Genomic DNA, 24,008 nt, shown 5'->3' on the forward strand with positions numbered 1-24,008 from the left:
TTTTCTGCCTGCATTACTAGATCCCCCAGGTCTTTCTTTTCCAGATTGAATCTTACCAATTTAAGTTTTCAGTCTGTGGTTTGAGGTTTTTATTTTCTGAAGAACAAAAAAAAAGATTTCTTTTATCAATATGACTCAAAGTTTGTTTTTACCTAAGAGCAACATTGCCATCCTGTGCTGTCTACAGTATCAACAGCTGAGGTCCTGTTACTGGAACAAGCAAAATCTCTCTAGGTTCAAACACAAAGCTTCAAATTACCAGCTGTGGTTCCTTCAAAACAGAGCCTTGTGTGGATTTAGCAAAAAAGTCCGGGTGCACCAGTGGTTTTGGAAGATATTTCCCCAGACTCTCCTTCCACAGCTTCCCTGATTCACCAAGTGACTTCGGGACAGTCTCATCATCCTCATTTGCCTCCACTTCCCACAGGCCAAACATTTAGATGGATCCTTGCTCTCTCAGGAAAAGAAATTCAAAATTGATCCACAAAAACAAAATAAACTTTTCAGATTTACACCTCTGACACTTGAAATTTGCCTCCTATACCTATTTCACAAGATAAATTTTCTACTTCTACACTAGAAATTTATTTTATCCCTTTATGTGGGACAGAGTCAAGCCAGGAGCATGCCTTGTATATATATATATATACATATGAGGCACACTGGGCACTTTGCAGCCCGTGCTAGGCATGGAAGAGTGACCACTCATGGTGCAAACATCCACAGCTCATACATTCCTATCTAAACTGATTATTCATCGCTCTAAATCTCACAGAAGTGACCCTTGCCACCTCTCAAATGGGAGGTTTTTTGGGCTGGGTTGGGGTTTAGGTTGGTTTTTTTTTAGTTTTCATTCTCCATCCTGGATGAAGGATTCATGATCTCAGGTCAGATTTAAATGCTGAGACTCTCAGGGTTATTTCCTTTTCCCTTTTTCTGCCCAGCTGACCCCAGATGCAGAGAGATGAAGAAATGTTAATGCTTATTTTAACAACAGAGCAAAACTCTTTAAGCCAAAGCCGTGCATGGCACCACTATGGACATTGACAGCCAGCAGTGAGCTGCTAAAGATACTTGGGATATTAGTTGGTTCTTGCCTTCTCCTGAAAGCAGATCCAGCATTGCCACAGCCATGCACACCCACTTCAATCCATGAACAAAACACAACTTTCCATGGCTGATTGAAACTTGCCTCATCTGGAAACTGCTCTCACATGGCAGAGCTACAGACTGGCTCTGTGCTACTGGCAATGCACAGTGCACCTGATGGGCTGGAAGATGTTTCTGATTTATATATAGGTTAAGTGCTGACCTTCCAACCCACATTTTGGCAAAGGCCTTCATTGGATAATTGCAGCCCTCTGAATCCAGCCATCCCTCTAACTCTTATTGCAAAATTATAGATGTCCCATGCAGAGAGCCTCCCTCTTCCAGATGTTCTTGTTTGGGTAGGCAAGGTTTAAGACTGGATTTGCACAAAGACTCACGCAGGCCTTACTCTGTTCCCACTCCAGTCACAAGATCACAAGACTGGAATAGATTTCCTGGAGACACAGAGTTCAGCCTCCCACTTTCACAGGCAATGAGATTATAAAAACCTTGTCACAAAGTCAACAAAAGTTTCATCACTGATTTCAGTGGAAGAAAAGAGGCATCAATTATGCGTTTGCTGCAAATTTAACACTCGATATAAGGAAACAGAGATACAGAAGTGCATTAAAACAACAAGTTAAATTTAAAAGAAAACTTGTGAAGTTGAGGAGGTCAACAGGAAGTTAAGGAGGTAAATAAATCAGACCTCTGGGTTCAGTATGCCTGATTTATGTTTGAAAGACAAATTCTGATCTTAATTCTGAAATTTGTGAGCCATACTTAATACCCCCGACTCAAACCCAAAACATGCTAACAGACTGAACTCAGAGCTTTATATTCCTAGTTTTCAAAGGTTTTCTTCAACAGACTGCTAACCTGTCTGTATATCAACAATCTTCAAAGCCAACAAATCATCAACTCAGAGTGGACCTGCAGAAAACGTAATCTTCCTAAAATATAACTACTTCTCATTTTTGTTGATCCGCTGAGATTTGTATAATTCAAAATGAGTGATTTTATTTAAACTGCTGCATAATAACTGTAATTAAAACACCTCAGACAAGTCTCAAAAATAACAACTGTGTATTTCTGGCCTTTAGCAGGGAGCAATCTTGTTATGCTCCTGTTAAATACAAGCTTTCTTTCTCCTCTGGGGGTGCCAATTATAGCAAATGATATAGTAAGCAGATATTAAAAATATACTAGGTATTTATCCAGGTTTAAAATAAGATGATCTCAAAAGGATAAAATCCTTATATTTACAAACAATAAAAATCAACCTTAAGACCAAAGATTGAGTAATTCCATGTCAGAGATCAAATTTGCTGTGTGGGAGCACGGTAAATCAGTTCCCAAAAATGGATAAAACAAGGCTGTCTTTGTTTCACACCAAGGATGTCTCTGACAAATACTCAACACTGTGGGAAAACAGGAAGATAAATGATACTATTAATCACCAAAGTCAGATACATCAGCACTTGTGCTACCATCAGCAACTCTCCTGAGAATGGAAATACCCCATGTACAGACACAGACTGGTGGGAAATTTAACCCCATGTTGGAATATCCTGTAGCCACTGCTCTGCTCAGTCCTGCCTCAAGGGAATGGCTATAAATCATTAGGGGATCATAGGAGGCAGGAACAGGAAGGGTCTAACAGATCATCACATCCACATGCCTTGGTGGTTTCTCAATTAATTACTCGATTTGCATGGAGTGGGAACAGAATCCACATGATCTGTTTTTAATCCACAGGGCCATGCAGGAACCACCCTGTAAGGGCCACTGCCTCCCAACACCTGCCAAATCTAAGATAGATGGGCATGTTCTAGTTAGAACTGAAGACAAAAATATTCATTGAAGTTTAGATAATTACTGTATAAAATTAATAAATCTTGTAACAAAGTCAAAAGTCATCAGGGTTGCTCCTCCCACACATGCAGGAGTATTTGCAGGTTCTCCCATCTGCTTTAAGCACAATTATTCCTTCTATAAATTCGCATAATATGTCTCATGGATTGTTTTGCTTCTTTCAGACTAATTTGCAGACATATAAAAATTTCCAAAACTTAAACCCTTGTGCATAAACTGTTTGAATAACAGTGTTGCATGTTTGGAAAATAACAATAAAAAATTATATCATTAAAAAAAAAAAAATCTTATCTCCCCTAGCTTACATCTGGCTGCAGGAAATTCCATCTCAATCCTAGTTATGAGACCTTGCTGTTTTCTCTTTATAAGACAGTCCACTATATTCACACAACAGAGCAGAGTCGTTATTTAAATACCAGCCTAAGTAAACCAAGACTGCAAGATGACATATGAGCATTTTCAGTACGGGCAGTCTTAAAATAACATCTGTTCTCCCATTGTTAAAGGTCACAGATCATACCTAAAACTCCCCACAGATGGTTCCATACTCAGAGTCATCACAACCTTCTACAGGGGAAAAAAAAATGCTCCAAACGCAACAACTTGAATTTCCCCAGTGAGTTCAGGCTATCAGTTTTTCAAGCACCACTTCTCAGATCACAGTAACCATGTGGAAATCACAACAGACCAGCAGAAGCACGCTCTGCTCCACGCAATCGATGTATAGAACTAAATGGAAGTATTCATTCAGTTAAAGATGAAAACCATACATTCAGTTAAATACACCAGAGCCTGGAGATGAGATGACTTGGAGACTTTAGCCTTGTAGCAGAAAGGCTTTTGCAAGCAGGCAAAACTTGCTGAAGCAACAACAAATCAATGAGAATTCAGGTAAAATACATTGTGCAGTTCACCTCCCTCCTGCTAGAGAGTAGTGGGCTACAGGTACTACAGAGCACTAATTCCCCTTTTTCACAGTCTAATGGGGAATCTATTGAATGTTAGAAACACACAGAAATGTTGTTTGTAGGGGCAATAATTTGGGAAAAGCCCACTGGAGCCTCAGGCTTTTGAGAGAAATCACAAGGCTGCAATGGGTTGCTGGATGAACATTCTGGTACAAGACAAAGAACAGGAAGAACCATGACCCTCTCCTTTTGCTGTGTCTCTCCCAGGATTGGCCTTACATAGGGAAAGGTATTTTCTTGCATCTCCCTAGTGGCTGCAGGCTGCTCTATGACAAGACATGAAAAGAAGTTGCTCCTGAAAATTATTACTGTCATCACAGATTCAAAGGTCTAGGCATTTCATGGTGATTACTGCTGCTGAACTTCTTCAAAAGCCCAGACCAGGCAACAGAAGGAAAATAAATATCTCCCCCATGACCTTCAAAGGTGGAGAGTGGCCTCAGAATGACATTAACCAGCTCCCTCTGCATTTCTGGATTTGTATGTCCAGCTTGGTCCCTGACCTGATCCTCCTTCTCTAAGGCTAAAACTTCCTGGCTGCACTCCTCCCCCAGTCTGAAGGTCCTGAAGGCTGGACTTGCCAGGAAAGACTGAGGTGAAGAAGGCACCTTGTCCTTTTCCATCTCCTTTGTCATCAGGTCTCCTGCCCCATTTTCCCTATCCTTCCTTTTGCTATCCATTTTCTTGGAAAAAAGCTTCCTGATGAGATCTTTCTGTTATTTTATGGTCCCACAAAGCCTCTACCCTCTCTGTTGAGAAGAATGAGTAAAACAGGCAAAGCATCTACTTCCCTCCAGACTGAAAATAAGTCTGCTCATCTGGGTTTCCTCACAAAACATTGGGGCTTCAAACACCACAGATTCTGAATGGAGCAGCATCCTGACTGCAAATGGGAGGAAGCTGGGCACTCTGTCCTGAGTATTGCAAACTGGCTGACTAGGAGATGAGGCAGTCAGTGTATTAACTTTCACTTAAATGTAGGCCTTAATAAAGCTCCAGTTAACTCAGGCTCTAGATTGGACATAATGTTAACATCACGATTTTGCAGAGCCTTCTGGCAAAGTATGCAAATTTAAGTATTTTTCTGATCTTCCAATGGAAAAATTTATACTTTTTTAGATGTAGAGATATGCTCTGCATTCACACACACACATATATCTATTCATGGCAGTGCCCTTTAAATAGTGATATTTTCTCACACTCACCATCTGGCTACCACAGAGCAGCAACAGTAATTTTTTATTCTCATGTACAAGCATTGCCACAGCATATAAAATTCAGTAAATGCTCGCCCAACTCTAAAACTTCTAAAATTCTACAACAGTTTTCTATAGCACATGCTAATACAACATGCAATCATAAAGTGTTTGGAAACAATGTTTTTGAAAATTTTCTAAAACCTCTGACAACACAGGCCAGATAACAGTCTGACCTAAATAACCAGTCTGGTACTTTTACTATCAAAATGAAGCAGAACATAAGGACAGATGGTGTCCAGTTGCATTTTGAATGTGTTGCTCTGTATTGCTCCAGTGGTGTCAGAGCCACAAAGTGTCCCGGAAACCGGCGCTGATTTGACTTCCAGCCTTGTTGTGCTCTGGAATTATGTGACTTCTTCTAATCATTGTCAGTCCCCAGGGTAATCACTCTAACCCACTCTTCCTGCATCCTTGTGGGAAGCTCTGCCTCCTTGGGTTGTTAACCAGATCTCTGCAAACTAGAGACGTCCCTAGTTGCTTTTGGAAAGATGGCCTGGAAATGAGTGTGATAGATCAGGGTTGTTGCAAAAGATGAGCACCTCACTTGCTGGGGCTGCTGCTCTGGGCAGCCTCTTAGAGCTGAAGGCAAACAGCAAAAAGACTTAATTTCCTGATTTTCTTAAGTGCTGCTTAGGTCACCCTTTTCCTAGATTTAAGCAAGCAAGAAAAACATAAAAGGAAAATGACAAAATTACTACCAAGCTTCACTGTGGGAGGAAGAAAGCTATAGTGAAGTTGTTTTCCACTTTCCATGGGAAAAACAGTTTGCAAAGGAGTTGATCTGCCCAACCTACACACCAGGCCTATCCCACCACCTCCTCAAAGTGTTTTGCACAAAAATTTTCTGCTTACCTAGAAAGATAGGAGTTTTCCTTCTATTGCATTAAAATGATCATTTAAAAAGCACAAATTCTACTAAAAAATAGACCAAACTTGATCATGACTGGTGGTTATAGGTATGACGAAAAGACAGGTCATAATAAATTCTGAACTGAGTATTGAAAATTCTTTGCAAATATCAAGCCTCCTGCATGCTCAGTTGCATATGGTTTATAGAAAGACAGATTAAATCAGTTTAAATATTTGTTCAGACCAAACAGAAAATCAAAGGCAGAGATGGAAGTGACTTCTAAATTTCAGTATAACTGGAGGGTTAAACTGAGTTTTCTAATAGCCAGTCCACGCTCTTCCTTTCTGTTACACACAGCATTTCACAGCTATGCAGTGTATTTCTGGAAAGGACACTTCAGGGAAGCCTGTAGCTGCTGACAATTTGCATATATATTTAGGGGGCAGTAGGCACAAAACCCTGAAGGACAGCAGTTAAGTTTCATTTACTAAGAAGATCCACCCACTTTAAAAATAATGTATGTGAGTACCGTAAGATTCATAGTATCTGGAAAAGTGATACATCCATGCTCATAAATAAAATTTTTCATCAGTCCTGGCAAATGTTTTCTCTCAGTGACCTCATGTGGCAATGAGTGTGAGAAATCAAGTCAGCATTGCGGACATGATAGTTCTTTCATTTAAATGATACTAAATTAATGGAAATGAGTAAACACCTATGTGAGTAACCTCATGGGGAACATTTTCATTATAGCATTATCTTTCAGCAATATCTTTTTTTTTTTTTTTTTTTTTTTTTTGGTTGGGGTTGGTGGTGATGGTTTGTTTGGTTTTGGTTTTTTCCAATCCATAAATATACTTACCACTTTCCAGTCTGAGAGGTAAACTAACAGGTGGACACAGGTTGGGAATGGTGCTCTTCAAGTCAGCTAAAAGCAGAAAAAACCCCAACACAATTGAAAACAATAATACTTAAAGGCATAAAAATGCAATTGATACTCAGTATTTCTAGCATTACTTCTCAGATCTGGATGTTGCATCTTCTCCCCACAAACACCAAAAGCAAGGATGCAAGGCTGCTTTGTTACCTAATCAAGACAAACTTGTACATGAAACCAGATTTCTCTAAATTTCTGTATTTATAAAGATTTCTACAAACGCTTTTTGAGATGCAGTTATGAACAACTCATTTCAGTATTTCTACAGTTTTTTCTATGCCCCTCTCTGTATTCAGGTTTCTGCACAAGGAGAGACATGAGATTCTCTCTGCTTCCAGCAAACTGGAATTTCTCAGAAATATGAATTATAAACAAGGCATTTTCCAGCACAATGTTTTCCAAATTGAAGTTCAAATAAGAATTCATCATACACAAAACTTCATATTCATTTCCATACAAAAACCTTCTCATTTGCTAATACTTCCCATAAATATTTTGTAATCACAAATAATAAAAATTAAGTTTCCCCTGTGCATCCATATTTTGTAAAACACTTTGGCTAGTCAAATCAGTTATAACTTCTCCACTAAGACATAAAAAATTACTATCCCTACTGAAGATGAAGACAGATTCAATTTTCTTTTAACTTCTTCCAGTATGTATTACCCATGCACGTAACCAATTGATGTCTACAAACTCAGAGGTTTTCCCATTCACAGCAGTGAAGGACTGGCCTATCCAAAACTCTTTGAAATACTACTCTAAGTCTCCTTCTGACTGAGCTTCAGCTCTGACTACACAAAATCACATTGCTCATGAGCAGAGCTGTGCAGCAAACAGCTCACACATCAACTTAGCCAGAGACAGAAGTCTCTTCCTCAAACAAGACTGTGGAATACAGCCAAAGACCCTGTATCATGCTAACATCCCACTGCCTACAGTAAATCACTCCTTCAGATTTTACTCATTTTCGTCTTCAGCCTCAGAACCTTTTTGTTTCTTTTCCTGGTTACCCAGACCTTCAACACACCAGCACAACCGATACAAATTTTTTTCTGTAAATATCTCCATTTGCATAAACATCTGTGCCTTGCTGTGTGTTACGGTCAAAACACATCTGTAGCTCCCTCGATGCATAAGGAAATGTCACTGTCTCTCTTAACATTCCCTACTTTGCATACACCCCAGGCTCCTCTTCATCATCCCTCTGTCTGTCATGTGAGAAAAAGCCTTTATTTTTTGTTGGTTCTTTGCCAACAAGGGGAAAACTATCCTAAGAAATGGAAGTTTATCTACACCTCTGCTGTCACCTCTTCGCTCCACCTTTCTTCTCTTCTTCACTCTTACCCCTGTCTGCATCTCAACTCCTGCTGCCATTAGGATGCTGCCATTGCTTTATCAGGGTGTTGTTCCCTTCCTCTCAGTGCTAGACCCTCAGCCCACCCCTTCCCAGCTTCCATAATGCTTCCATGCTGTCCCTACCCTTTAACAAGGGCTGCCCCACAAGAGGGCATGGATGGTTCTGTGCGCACAGGGACGGTGCAAGACTTGAAAAGCTCAACAATGAGCTCATATTTCAGACACTTAGAGCGTGAATGAAGGTATTATTTATCAACACTGTAAAATACAAGGTATTGCCACAAAATCTGATCCATCTCTACACAGCTTTGACTGGAGTATCCTTCTATCAGATTCCCTGGACAGTATATATCCATGCTTTGTGTTCCCCCGGTCCTCTCAGCTATCAGCCCTTCTCCACTCTGCAAGAACTAAGGAAAGCAGAAATATAAGCAGAAAAAAGTATTTCTCTAGATTGGACATAACATTAACTTCACAATTTCACAGAACTTTCTGGAAAAGTATATAAATTTAAGTATTTTTCTGATCTTTCAATGGAAAATTTTGTATTTTTATTATTTATATTTTTATATTCAAAAATTTTCCCTGATTCAGTCAGCATCACCAGACCTGCCCATGGGGACTGTCTGCTCTGGAGTCGTGTCTGTGTGACCAAGGAACCGGCTGTCCTCCCTTAATGGGAGACAAACTCAGGTGGACAATTGTTTTCCTTATTCTTTCAGTTATGTGAAATCAGAGCTTAACAAAGTAGAGCTAGACCTGCCCAAAAGGAGTGTGACAAATGGCAAAACTCATTTAAAGTTTTCAATAAAGCAAGGAAGATTTTGTTTGTCCAAGGAAAACAAAATCCATCTTGACTAGGAGTGGGTTTGATTCCTCCCAAGAAAACAATGCAGTATCTCGTAACTGCTCTTCTCTTTAAACTCTTACTACTCAAAAAATACAGGTCCACTTTGGAATTTGGTCTTGGTCATTTCTTTACCAAAACAACCAAAAGTGAATTTTAAATTTTGCAGCAAACCCCAACCTTTTGAGTTTATGCGTCCACATGGATTACAAAACCATAAGCCCAAGAGGGAGAAACAAAGAATGATTTCCTGGCCAGGACTGCACAGTGAGGCAAAATTTATTTGAATTGTGACACTGGCCACAAGTTTCCAATAGGATCTAAAAAATTAAATTCTACATTTTTGAGGTATTGCTATTCCTTTTCTATTAAAATGGATATTAAATTGCCCCTTTCTTTCCTTTGCACGTACTTGTTTGCCTTGTCTATTTGTGGTCCTTTCAAATGGGTCCTACATCTGGAAGCTGGAATTTTTATACACTGAAACAAAGTAATAAACTTCAATGTGCAGAAACCCATTAGAAAGGTCATGTGCCCTGCATCACTTACCAGGCTTTTCATACCAGCCAAATGGGTGTACTTTGATTTCAGCATCTGGTGAACTGCAGTTTGAAATGTGCCAAGCACTTCTTGTTTCCTCAGCACACATCTGGATTCCAAGGCTGTTCAGAGTCACACACACAATCTTTCCACCTGTCAAGGATGCACATGGTTATAGAAACAAGGAGGAAAATTCTCCTTTTCTAGATAGTGTTGTGAGGGAAAAGAGCACAGCATGGTTCCCCTGAGTGTTAAATCAAATTACACTGACTTAGAAATCAAAGGAAGGAAATACTTGAAATGAGCCAAGTGACTGAAACTAGTGCTGAAAAATCCCATTGAATTCATTGTGAGGCAAGGTGAGTACCACCATTAAAATCCATTATAATTCAAACTCACAGATAATTTCACTGAGCATAGGTCAGGACTCTGAGTAAGCAGCCCTTTCATATTAATGTAATTAAAAATATGCATGTATGTTGAAACATATCCCCTACTTACATCAAGACAAAAATTCTTTCAAAGCTCTAATGTAAATAATTTTTTCCTGAAAAATATGGAGGGTTTGAAACACAGTTTCATTGAAGATTTCAGTTCATGAGAAAATCACTACTGAAACTTCTCTTGACTATATGAGTGCCAAGACTGGATGTCTGAAATGTCATAGATATTAAATATTAATCAGATAAACTAAAAATGTGTCCATTTTGCATGTCGTGTGCCTCAATTATTTTTTTTTTTATAATTTATTTTAGAAGTATTTAAAGAAACTCAAAGTTATATTTAGTTAAGACTTCAAATTTCATATGATCATAAGGAGGTATGAAAACTGTCAACTACTTTTTATTTGTGCATTAATTCTTATCTAAACTACTAAGCTAATCATTTCTGACCAAGTAAAAATTTTGTCTACTCAACAAAAAAGGGAATTAAAAATATGTATTTCTGAAGTGTTTCAAATTCCAAAACGCATTATAAAAACATCCTAATGACCTCAGGGAGAGCTGATTAGCACACAACTCCACCAAAAACAAAGATACACATTTCAGTGACCTAAATCTGAATTTGTAGTAACATATTAAAATCTGTTTCATTGTCTTTGAGCTGGGTGGCGTGCAATTTTAAACACCAACTGAAGACTTTCTTCCTCAAGCAGAATACTAAAATTTGAGTGCAAAGAAGGTCAGACAACCAAGAAAGCCAAAAGACCAAATGGCCCCAGAGTATCCACAGACATTATGTGCTTGCATGCACCTAATTTCAGCAATATTTAGGTTTCAGAGTCCTTTAGGCTTTAAAAAATGAAACAACAGTAAAGGGGAAAAAGTTGCTAAAAGAAGTCAAGCAACACTTTTGAAGAGAGGTTGATGAATGGGAAAAAACTGGAGTTCTATCAGTTTGAAATTTATGCTGTTGGAACTGCAGTCTCTTAAGGACTCATGAAGTTTTCTTAATAATTTCTGAAATGTGGAATGTGTCATTAGGCTGAACTCCTAGAAATGGTTATGGTTACTCGAAAAGGTGCTGAAGAGAGCTGCATGAGATCTGAAAGGGCTTTTAAAGTGCGCTTCAGAACAAAAGAAGGGAAAAAATTGGATAATGAAGAAAGACTGAAGTTATTTTAAAAATAAAAACAGGTGGGGAATACCTGACAGCTGGGAGTCATTAAAAAAGCCAAATCCTGTGCAACAGGGATCAGCATCACACCAACGCTCACACTCAAAAAACCTAACAAAGTAAAAACATTATCCATGGTATCATTAGACATATTAGGCACTGAGAACATGTAGAGATGCCTTTCACAGTAAGGCTGAAGATCCAGTATATATACACACTTCCATACGTTTTCAATATGTAGATGAAATTATGCTTATTAGTATACACCTACCAGACTACATCTATTAATTTCAATGATTATTTTGATATCTGCACTAAAAATATCAGCGTAAAATGATTTGGTGTACCATTGCTAAGAGATTTAACTGGTAAACTAGTAATTAGTAGTATTTTAAGTAACAATTTTTGTGTCTATAATTAATAATTATATAGATTATTATTTTCAACTAAATTACAAATCTCCTTTAAACCACATGTTATCTTTTTCTTCATTAAATACTCTCAAACAATGCAATTCTTGGATCAATACTTCTGATTTCCTTTATCTGCTTAACATGGCCTTGAAATTCCAGACATGGTTAAAATTCCAGAGAAAACAAAGGAACATTCATGTCCTACCCATCTGAAACAGCTTTTCTGCTCATGTCAGTCTTATTCCTCACTGAGATTTCTGTTACTTTCTGAAATGGTACACGTGTATAGAAGCTCTTCACAGAACTTTTAAGAGTGACTGAAAGAAAAAAGAAAAACAAAATTGGAAAAAATCAGTTAAACTTTGTTGTACACAAATACTGGTCAAGTAATCAAATGGCTGGGGTCCAGTCTGCGCCTTTATTCTGAGCTCTGGTTGATTAAAAGATAAGTTTTATGCTACCATACCACAGCAAAATTTTGATTGTTGAGCCTGAAGATGAATAAAAATTCACCAAGTAAAGGCTCGGAAAGCTTAAATAACATCACCAAGGAAAGACTTCCAGCCAGGCCTTTTGTTTCTGAGACCTGTATTGAGGTTACGTCTTCCACAAGGCCCTAAACTGGGATACAGCTCCAGACTGGAACACTCCAGTGTGCTCATGTATTAATCAGCCCATGCTGCCCTTTGGGCTCCCCAAAATGACATGATTGAATAGCTCAGTTCAGTGGACATTTGTCACAGCAAAATTACATGTTCCTGTACAGTGAAAACAGACTTCCTTTCATGTGCCCTATGAGAAAAACATTGAATTTCCCAAGTATTCAAAGAGGAAAGGTTAAAAGTCACATCTATAGCTCTGCATTTTCTAAAAAAAAAAAAAAAAAAAAAAAAAAAAATTACACTCATTTAGCTAATTTTAATGGTAGATTGTGACATTACAACATTACAATGATATTCCTATTTCACCCATATTTTAAAAAGGGCTAAAAACTGATATACAAATTTGAGATCCACTTAGCCTCTCTGACTTGAGAATGGCTGAGGTGGACAGGATGAAATGCATGGTTAATATCTTTCCATTCTGAACTGAAAATGCAAAACCATAGCCTGGACAGCCTGACCTGCCTTTGCACCATCACATCCCAAGACTCACTTATACACGCAGACCTTTCATCTCAGGATCAAGAGCCAAAACACTGGCTAGCATTACCAGAGTTAGAGCAGATATATATCCAAATACCAAAACTTGCCTCTTCTATGGTACAGTGTCTGTGGTTGCCAGGGTAGCACAGTTGCACAGTTTCCTGGTATTTGGTCGATGCTGCTGTCACAAATCTGTGCCTCTGGGTAGAGGGTACAGACAAAGTATTTGTCTGTGGCATTTTGCAGATCTGCCATTCGACAAAACTCTTCCTCTTGGGCACAACCTAGGAAACAAAGTCATGGACAGTTACACGCACGAGGGTCCCTTTCCCTCTCTGCTCCTCTCCATGTTTTCAGAGCAAAGCAATCCATCAGCAAACAAAAGTGAGAATTTCAATATTATCCTACTGACCATGCAAATTAATTAATTTAATTAATTAAAAATGCAAGAGAAAGATTCTAGCTTTAGTGGCACTGAAGAGCAGGTTTACCTGGAGAGCACAGTAAAGGAGTTACAGCACAGCTAACTGGGAAGATAAACTCCCCTGCTGTGACAAGCATTACTCCAGTGTATTGCTCTCTATTTAGTATTTTAATGCATTAAGATCTCTTTTTTTTTTTTTTTTTTTTTTGTAAATCTGACATACAAATTGTATAATCATAAGAGAACTCTGCATCAGTTATGATCTCTAACAAATACAAAGGAAAATAATCTCTACAATGTCTAAATAAGTTTTTATAAAATATATTTCTGAAGCATTCAAGTATCACATAAAATTAAACACACCTGTCCTAGAACCAACTGTTCAAGACATTTGCTTGTAGCAGTTTGTTCTGAAGTTTTTCCCAGGGTAAGAATGCACCTTCAAAAAGGATCAAAGCTGTCAAACCCATTTCTTAATTCTTATGGCAATGGCTCCTGCAAACATGTGTGCCAATGCTTAATTTTAAACAGGAATAGCTCTACTGACCTCTTACAGTGATCTTTGTGCACTGTCTAGCACTCTTAGTTCTGACTTCCTGGTAGAGCTAAAAACTCTTCTCCGTTTACTGCATTAAAATGTAATTTATCATTAACTCCAATTGTCTGCATTTTACCTTCTTTTATCGCTATGCCATCTCTCTGTTTGGAGTGGAACACTCCAAGAAGAGCAGGGCATTGCCCAAGCTGTACCTTTGACTTCTCTTGCCCATGACAGGGCACCCTGATGGTGAATTATGGGATCCTTTCTGCCACAGCAGGCAAAGACTGTAAAGGAGAAACAGGTGGCCCCATTGGAAATTTCCATGAAAATTTTAGGAGTTGTCTACAAAAAAACCCTCAAAGTTTCTACTCATCATTATTATAACACCTATTAAAAGACTTTAGTTAGTTATTATTTCCTAGAGAATAAGAGTCTCATGATTTCTTACGCGTGAGACACCAAAGCAGAGCTTCCTCAGCTGAGTACTTCTGCCTGAAGACCCAATACTGCTGGTAAGGGAGAGAATAGTTCTGGTCATTTTGTATCTGGCTGTTGTCCATTAGGTAGAAAAGATCCTTTGTGGAATCTGAGACACAAACAAACAAATAATCCCATACACAAAAAAAATTAACTATGATCTGGAATTAATTATATTTATTTATATATAAAATTCTGCCTTTCACAGCTGCAATCATTTTGTAGGGCTAGAATACACCAAAGCCTGCTTTTAATAACAGAATTGTCCACCCACAGTGACTCTCCTGTAGGCACTGCAAAAAATAGCACTGCCAGACTATTTCCAACATCCAAAAACTAGATGAAAATTTCTGCTCCTAGAAATTAGAGGGTTTTCTCTACTCTGTCATGCAACACAGTATCCTAACAATGAAGTATGAGGATTCAGAGGATGTTTACAATTCCTTAATTGATGTAGTTTTGTTAATTCAAAATACAGCAGTTTCCTTATAATCCCTTGAGAAGCTTTTACACCTCTGAGTCTTAAAAATTTTCTTGACAAGTATAATACCTATTTCAGTCATTTAATCTCATTTATCTGAATTTATATTCCCACAGACCATATTAAATAACTCGTTTCTGTCATATCCCTGTGACCTTTAGACATGTATGCAATGATTCATACTCCTGAGCTCCCTCTGAAACAATCAATCAATCACAGGTATTTTCTTGTTTCCAAATTTCTCCCCTTAAATAAGGGACCAGTATTAAAAGAAATGGACACTCTTCACTGATCTCTTATAAATTTCTTCATAAACACTTTCTTATTTATCAAATGTCTCATCCCCAGTTCCAACATTGTGAGACATTGTATTACTTAATCTTACATCCAGTGAAATAATCAGACAATAATGAAAACAAGGAGAAGTAAAGACATGCTGATGATTGATGCTGAAGTGCTGAAGAACCTACTGACACAGTGAAAATGCACTGAATTTTCTGTCATAAACTAGAAAAGATATATTACCCTGTGTTTTACAAATGATTATCAAGTCATAATAGCTCTGTAGAAATTTCCCCAGATGTACTCATGACTTCCTAAAAAAGGTAATCTATAATTCCTGTTACCTCTCAAGTCATAACTTCACCTTTCAGTTTCTCTTAAACAGCTGGTGTCAAGACGAATATTTAGGGATGGAGGTAAAAATCTGCATTCCTTGCATAACTGCAGGTTCTAATGATATCATCAGCTCCAGCAAGGTAAATGAAGAACCCTAAGGGCTGCACTCATGCTTTGGCAGGTAAATGCAAGATAATTTCAACCACCACAGTAAGGGCATTTTTTTCTCTGTCTTTTTAAGTCTAGACTTTAAATATCCCTACCTGTATGGGAGCTCTGCTAGGTAAATGGGCATTTTTAGTTTTTTAATTAGTTTAGTTTACTTTATTTTCTAATTCTATGAGCAAAATCAGCAATTCACTTCCTTTCAGGATTTTTCACATATTAAATCATGTGCTCAGACATTCATCAAGACTCCTCAGCAAAGATTATAATTCATTAAAAATGAATCAAGGTGCTCTCAGCAAATTCCACTGCTCACTTTCTCTTAGGATTATGATGCTGAAGACCTAAATAAACTCCAGTAACTTCCTACAAATTATTTTGGACCTATACATTACTTCATATAATGAAGAGCAAACCCTGGAATAACAAAGGAGCTAAGAGAAGTCCACAGGTCCCTCACTGTCACCATGCATGGAAGATTGCATGGTTCTTGTGATCGCAGTTTCATCCTGGGTTTCTCTACAGCCTGTATTTACAATCATACTGTCAGTAGCAGTAAAGATGCCCAGGTATCCAGGCCAGTGATTTCATTCCTGGGTTTATGTGATTTTTTTTCTCAGCCAAATCATATTTCTTGTGCCTCTTCAGCTCAGTAAGTCTGAAGGAACAAGTTTCACATTGAGCATTTTAACATTTTCATTTCCAGCCTGCCCTGGCAAGGCAAGAATCATAAAGCCAGGCTTATATTTTGAACATCTTTCTCAAAACCCGTATCAGACATCCTACTTCAGAGAAATCCCCTGGCCTTTACAATACCTATACCATAATGAATACATATTTAATATCTTCTGGTTAAATTCTGCACCCCCTCTCTGCTCTCTTCTGTTGCCTGCTCTGTCTGCTATTGCTCTAATACCTGATAACATGAGATCATCCTTTGTCTTCAAAGCAGCAGCCTCACACAAAGAGGTTTTCATCCGGGTGACCATATCAGAGTCTGCAATGAAACAGGAATCAAGAGCAAAGTAATTCCCTTTATCTTTCTTTCATAAGACAAGACAATCCTCAGAACAAATATATGAAGTGCACCACTTTGGTAGTTCCTCCAAATGTTGAATCAAGGATGAGTAAAACCATCTCTGTATAACTCTAGGGAGCACCTAAACCAAGATGCATTGTTTGGATGACAAAAGTCAATGCCATAACCTCAGTCACTTTGTATTCAGCATCAGCATTCTGAAGGCTTTGTGCACCTACAAAACTTTATTACAAATCATTTGTGCAGGTCCTGCCATGTACATGGTGAGATTCAGAAAGAAAAAAAAATAAAAAATACAGCTATTCTTCTAATAAACATAACCCATGTAATTAGACATAACGTGCCAAATCATTATGGTACATGGACACTGATGGGACAAAGGCAGATGTCTTCATGACATCTTTTTCAAGAGTATTAAAAGTTATAAATTATGTTCTCAGACACAAGAATTTACTCAAATTTCATGAAACTGGCAGTCTGGCAGTAGAAGAATTACTCCAGATTACATATCCCTGCCAAAACAGACTTCTGAGTTGTGTCTTGATTTGGATAACATGAAATGAAGTGACAGTGACATTTCCACTATAGAACAGACATCTGCCACACTCTAGAGCTCATTTTACGTTTTTGTAAAAAATTCTGTGAGATAACTTACCTCTCCACAGGTAAATTTCCTGAAAGGTAGTGAAATTCCTTTCTGCCTCTTCCATCAGCTGAGAAGCTAATAAAGAAAAAAAATGTTAGAACAGCTGTTTAAACTAACTATATTTTTTAAATGCTCAGTCACATAGAAAACTCATCACTAAACTATGCATCACCTTCATTACAATATAAAAGTCTAAGGAAGAAGGTCCCAGATGTCACAGGGCTAATCTGGGTCCAAACTTTACTCAGTTTCCTATCATTACTTTCACTGTGTACGTCTGGGCATCTCCCTTTTAATCTTTGCTCCAGACTTCACCTTTCTTTCAGATTATTGGCTTGGATCTGCCTGAATTAAATGCTGCAAGTATTACAGAGTGACACATTAAACACAGTGTCAACTTTCACTAATGTTCATGTAGCCAAATGTGAGAAGTTCATCTGTCTAGCTATGCATCCAGTCAGATAATTCTTTCTCTTGTGATATGGATTTACTTGAAAAGAGCATTGGAGTACAAGAGCAAGCTGGTGAATAAGACAGAGTCTGTACAACAATTAAAGAGAACTAATGTAAATTGAGGTAATTCACTGACATACTTCCACTGAACACTTGTCCTCCCAGGGTGAAGGAAAACCTCTTCTCCGTCTCATCATAGCTCACACTATCACACATCCTACCCATGGCTGAGTTTGCTGCTGGACTCCAGCCTTTGGCATTGCAGATCAGCACGTCTGGGGAGCTCAGCAAACTGCACAGGATGGTACCTAGAGCAGGAAAAGACACAGCTGCATCACTCCACTAGTGCTTTGCACCTACCCAAGCCCTCCAATACTTCCTCTAAGTGCTGACTGAACCTGTGTCACTGAGAGAGATTTCCTTCAGTATTGCTACCAAAAAAAACCCCAAAACCCACCCAAATAAGTAAATTAGAATCATATGTTCAAATTTGAGTGCTAAGGTTAGCTACTCACACCCAATAAACATTTGTAGCCTGATTTTCAGAGATTTCAGGTACAAACTATTATCACCTAATAAAATATTACTATTATCTGATAATGTTCTCAGCACTTCACAGCACCACAGAGACACATCCAATCCTTTGATGGTCTTACAATCACAGGTTCTGAACCAAAAACCCAGCAATTTTATAATTTTACTGCAATGGTTTCCTGAACTGGTGCCTGATTTCAGTCATCCCAGGCCCGAGTCTCTCCCAGCACTGTGATGTGCGTTGGGGGACCAGAGTGTTTAAAGGCCACATGTTCTGGCATCAATCTGTTACCGTAACTTCTAGACAATACTCAGCTCTTGCTTTGCACTTGGTGTCACAGATCAGGCATTTCTAAGGTTTTACAATGCCCTCTCTAGTTTGTTTCTATGGACTGGGTACACAAGATATTGAATATGCTACCTTTTCCTTCTTTTTTTCTTTCTTTTTAAGCAAAATGCCAGTCCAAGTAATGCATCTACCTGTAGAAGTGATCCAAATAGTTGCCCCAACCAAAAAGATACTCATTTTCTATGCTCACAAGCAGAGAGAACCCAAAATTTGATGCTAAATATATAGAGAAATCAACTTTACAAAATCATGTAGAATACTATGATTAAAAAAAAAAAAAAAAAAAAAAAAAAAAAAAACAGAGAATAATTTTCTGGAAATATTTTCTTGACAACTTTCACAGATAATTTGTGACCTTTTTTCACAGATTTTCTAAAATCTAGGATCAGTTTCCACTCCAAACTGGAGAAGTGCTTGTCACATTGCAGCCGCTAGCACATGCCTAGATTTCACAGAATCATAGACTATCCTGAGTTGGAAGAGACCCCCAAGATCATCAAGTCCAACTCCTGGCTGCTGATAGAGCTTGTCTTTAAATCCTTGAGGCATGTTATCTAAAACTTCCTATTTCCTACAAGAAATGCATCTCCAAGGGGAAAGTCAATACCATGTGACCTTGAAACTAAACTACAAAAAGTAATCACTGGCATAGAAGTGCTTGAACTTGTTGGCAAAAATCTGGCTGTACCAAATCCCACCCCTGCCAGATTCCATCCATCCATCATTTTAGCATTTCTGCATGCAATAATATAACACAATTCTGTTCAGCATCTGTTTTTATTCCTGCTCTTAAAAGGAAACTGATTTTCATTTACACCACAACAACTGTGTCTGGAGGCACCTTCTTAGTTCCTGCATCACCTGAAAGGCACCAGCTTCTGACAAGCAAGCTGGGCTATGTATGGAGAGAGGTGTTTTCAGAACAATTTATCTCGTGCAGGTGGAGATGTCACACACACACGGGATAGGCTGAGTTGGAAGAGACTCACAAGGATCACTGAGTCCCATTTCTGGCCCTGCACAGGACAGCCCCAAGAGTCATATCACGTTCCCAAAAGCATTGCCCAAACACTGCTGGAACTCTGTCAGGCTTATCCCTTCAAAATATCCATTTTGCTCCAAGAGCAGGTTGCTACCTCAGGTCTTTGCTGCTCCAGACCAAGGCCTGGGCATTACTCAAACCTTCACAAGACCAAACAGATGTCAGTGATGCAGAGCCAGGCTGCTCACAGAGGTATGATGCAAAGATGGCTGTACCATGTCCAACAATGACTTTCACTCATCTAGCACTGGTTCCCCACTGCAGAACTCTTTCCTGTGCAGCCAGGCAATACCTCCATCCAGCAGGAGCTGGCTCAGGATGAATCCATCACAGCAGGAGTCCCGGCTGCACTCCTGTCTGCAGAGCAGCTTAGCATCAGTCTGGGATGTGCTGGCTGCTGGGAGCACCATGGAGCGGTACACACCGGACAGCACGTTCTGGAAGCCAGTCCTCTCAAAGGCCTTGAGTCCAGAGGAGGTGAATTCCTGTCCTGGAGAGACAGAAAGGGAAAGGAGCTCAAGGGGAGCTCAAGGAACGGTTTTGAATTGCCTGCAGACTGGAGCTGGTTGAAAGTTTTATGGCCAAGTCTCAGTTTTAAAAGTCCTTTTCTGGACTTTGAGTTTCAGAAGCAGGACAAGATCATCAAATGATGTGCTGCCATTATTCCTGAGTAGCTGGTTGTAATGAACTGCCAGCAAAGAGCTCCTCAACTGATATGTGCAATAAGGTTGGTAATAGACCAACTTCAAGCACTCAGTTACACTGTTAGTAACTCTCAGATAAAAATGAAACAAATTTACCTAATTTAAAAAGTAAAATGTGTAATTTGGCCAGCATTACTGCATCTGCAATTAAGGCTTTCGCTAACTAGGAGGGCATGATTCATAGAATTTTGGATCTAGAAGACTAGAATCGATCTGGTATTAAGATTATACCAATCACAACAAGCTCAGTGAACTTGATTTATTTTCAGGTGAGACTTAGCTCTTTTATTTTTATTAATATTAATAAATAGTGACTCAGAGATACGGATAGAAGTGCAAAGAACATGGTAAGAGCAGAGAGCTTTGACTCAAACCTTGCAGCATTTGGTTATCTTGTTTCCAGTTTGGTATGACACTTAAAGCTGGACACACAATGGATGTGGCGCTATCAGCCACACTCAAGCCATGAACAAATACATTAGAAAATAAATAAAAATTGTCTCATGCATTCATTAGTTCAGCTGAAATGTTTTGAGATTCATGGAAAGCAGTTTACTTCTTGGGTAGTATACTGGTAAAACAATTCACAATCAAAAGCAAAGTAAACTTATATTATGTACAGGCTGGTCATTAATAATGCCTTAAGTATTCAAATAAGAAATTGCTCAGTAAAGAGAAGTAATAACAGAATGGGAAAATATATTGGATAGATTTTGAGTTTTTATGGGACTAATTGCTGGCAAAAATAATCAAAATTACTTCCAAAGTATTTCTAATTTCTAGGGAATAAGATATGAAAGAAAGATTTGCTGAAGCTTCTGGACTGTCACTAAATGTTGAGCTCTTTAAGGTATTGTGTCTTATTAAACAAAGATGCTCCCCACATTTAGTCATGAACTTTTGTTGAGTCCAGGGCATGTGGAAAATCCCTCGAACTGCCCTGGGGGTTCCAAGACCCTGGCTGGGACCCCAGGAAAGCATTGCCTTTGACCTTAGTCCATGGGAAAAAACTTCCAACATTTAGAGATTGATTAAAAGCAACAAAGACTTGAAATAAATAGTACTTTAGTTTGTCACAGGGTGAAAATTTGTAATTTTGGGTTTTTAGTATGGAGATAGATGAGAGCAAGATGGAGGATTTTGGGTGGTGTCTCATCTTCTTCTTCTTCTACTCTGTTTTCTGCTGCAACAGTGGCACAAAAACATTGGTAGAATGGGTTTGATGCAGAAATTGCGTGTTCTAAAATAGGTAGCAATTATTGGCTCAAAACTGTAAATATAGTACATTTTAAGAGTTAATTGGACTAGAAACCTTTAAAAGACCTTGGAATTCTCTGGCTGGGGTTCTTGCCAGCTGTGTTTTCCATCGTGCTAAGCCAGGTGTTAGCGGTGTGTGGACCTTGAGATACAAAACTGAATAAACATCTCTAAAGACCAAAAAGCTGCAAGTTCCATCCATCTTTTAACCCTGGTACAGGACTTTGTGTGAGAGAAAACTCTCGACTCTCACATCCATCATCCCTGGGTGGGCACCCATCGGCCAAACTACAACCAAGACACCACCAAAAGACCTTCAAAAGCAAAGTACTGGGACTCTCTCTCTCTGAAACTCAAGCAAAAATATAGGAAGACCTCTGGAGGTGCTAAACTCAGGAATCCGAGGCAGAATGAGATGAGGACCTAGGGCCCAGGGAATCGTCTGCCATGACCTGCTGGCCAGCAAATGGAACAGACCGGAATGGACCTGAGGGCATCAGAGACCTATAGAATAGGTCAGGGTAAGCAGTCAGATATAGAAACATGGGGGGATCCCTTTCACAAACACAGTCAGACACTTTTTCTGCTCTGGAAAATTTAATTTTGGCCCATCCAGTCGCAGTTTCCAGACAGGAATTGGAGTCCTTGTTAATCTGAGTCCATAATTTATACCCAGATACTGAGACTCAGGATTTGTTTAAGCCATATTTATGGCAGGATGTAAATAGGCAGTTATATCACCGTGCCACCCTCAGAGATAAGGGGACACTCAAGCTTTTATCTGCAGGTCGAGTATTACTCGAGATAATGTCCCAAAGAATCCCAGAAAATCTTCCAATGCTGCAGGACACGATGCGGGGGGTCAGCTGCCCTTCCACCTTCTGGCGCTGAGCCAAGGTAAGTGCCCACTCCCACTGCTCTGCTTAGGGACGGTTTTATCCCGGCAGAAGCAGGGGAGACCACTCACCAAGGGGCTCAAACAGAATTAGAGTAATCCCCATCTCCAGCTCCTGGGAAATTGAAATTACTTATACATCCTTTACATCAAGAAGAATGGAACATAACATTCTTTGATGCTTGTCCCACCTGCGCCTTCACAGACGCCCCGGGAGAAGGGGTCTGGGGAAACGGGGTCAATCGGAACGGATCTCCCAACTCCACCTTCCTCCCCTCTCCAATCTCTACCTCAGGGGCGGTCCCAGACGCCTCAACCTACCCCGAGACACACAGTCCCTCAATCTACATCACTGGCGCCCCTCCATCCACCAGGGGCGGGTCCGGAGCCGCGGCTCGGGAGCTCTGTACCACCCTCTTCCGAACCCTGGGTCACAGAGGAGGCGGCGGAGGGGGAGCGGGGTGAGGGCAGCGGCTGCGCCCGAGGGGGCAGAGCCACCGCCCGGGGGGACAGCGGCAGCAGAGGAGGTGGGGCTGGGACAGTCAGCGCAGGGAGAGGCAGAGGAGGTGGGGCTGGGACAGTCAGGCCAGGGAGAGGCAGCGAAGGCGGGGCTGGGACAGTCAGGCCAGGGAGAGGCAGCGAAGGCGGGGCTGGCAGAGCGAGCGCTGGGAGAGTCAGCACAGGGGGCGGCAGTGAAGGCGGGGCTGGCAGAGCAAGGGCTGGGAGAGGCAGCGAAGGCGGGGCTGGCAGAACAAGCGCAAGGGGCGGCAGGGAAGGCGGGGCTGGTAGAGCAAGGGCTGGGAGAGGCAGCGAAGGCGGGGCTGGCAGAGCGAGCGCTGGGAGAGTCAGCACAGGGACGGCAGTGAAGGCGGGGCTGGCAGAACAAGCGCAAGGGGCGGCACTGAAGGCGGGGCTGGCAGAACAAGCGCAAGGGGCGGCAGGGAAGGCGGGGCTGGCAGAGCAAGGGCTGGGAGAGGCAGCGACGGCGGGGCTGGCAGAGCAAGGGCAAGGGGCGGCACTGAAGGCAGGGCTGGCAGAGCAAGGGCTGGGAGAGGCAGCGAAGGCGAGACTGGCAGAACAAGGGCAAGGGGCGGCAGTGAAGGCAGGGCTGGCAGAACAAGGGCTGGGAGAGGCAGCGAAGGCGGGGCTGGCAGAGCAAGGGCTGGGAGAGGCAGCGAAGGCGGGGCTGGCAGAGCAAGCGCAAGGGGCGGCAGTGAAGGCGGGGCTGGCAGAACAAGCTCAAGGGGCGGCAGCGAAGGCGGGGCTGGCAGAACAAGCGCAAGGGGCGGCAGTGAAGGCGGGGCTGGCAGAGCAAGGGCTGGCAGACGCAGCGAAGGCGGGGCGGTTCCAAACCGAGCTCAGCCGTGCAGGGGTTGGGCCGATGGAGGAGGAGCGGGACCGCGCCGTGCAGAGACCTGCGGGATTCACGGAAGATGCTGGTTTGACCGATGCTGGCACGGGGCCAGGAGGGGCGAGAAGGGGGC

At 40.6% G+C, this 24,008-nt stretch overlaps 1 protein-coding gene across 1 annotated transcript in view; it reads right to left on the minus strand.

The window, feature by feature from the left end:
• Positions 1-24,008, minus strand: part of TG (thyroglobulin) — a 152,048-nt gene that overhangs the window by 81,645 nt on the left and 46,395 nt on the right. The window contains exons 26-35 of the mRNA XM_040080105.2: positions 19,961-20,158; positions 17,884-18,051; positions 17,300-17,365; positions 16,522-16,602; positions 14,313-14,450; positions 13,007-13,183; positions 11,960-12,071; positions 11,373-11,452; positions 9,734-9,877; positions 6,904-6,969 (exon numbers count right to left, since the gene is read on the minus strand). Coding sequence (XP_039936039.1) covers positions 6,904-6,969; positions 9,734-9,877; positions 11,373-11,452; positions 11,960-12,071; positions 13,007-13,183; positions 14,313-14,450; positions 16,522-16,602; positions 17,300-17,365; positions 17,884-18,051; positions 19,961-20,158 — 1,230 coding nt within the window. The remainder of the gene's footprint in view (positions 1-6,903; positions 6,970-9,733; positions 9,878-11,372; positions 11,453-11,959; positions 12,072-13,006; positions 13,184-14,312; positions 14,451-16,521; positions 16,603-17,299; positions 17,366-17,883; positions 18,052-19,960; positions 20,159-24,008) is intronic.

This window comes from Hirundo rustica, chromosome 1 (assembly GCF_015227805.2).
Source record: "Hirundo rustica isolate bHirRus1 chromosome 1, bHirRus1.pri.v3, whole genome shotgun sequence".
In the NCBI taxonomy this organism is placed as follows: Eukaryota; Metazoa; Chordata; class Aves; order Passeriformes; family Hirundinidae; genus Hirundo; species Hirundo rustica.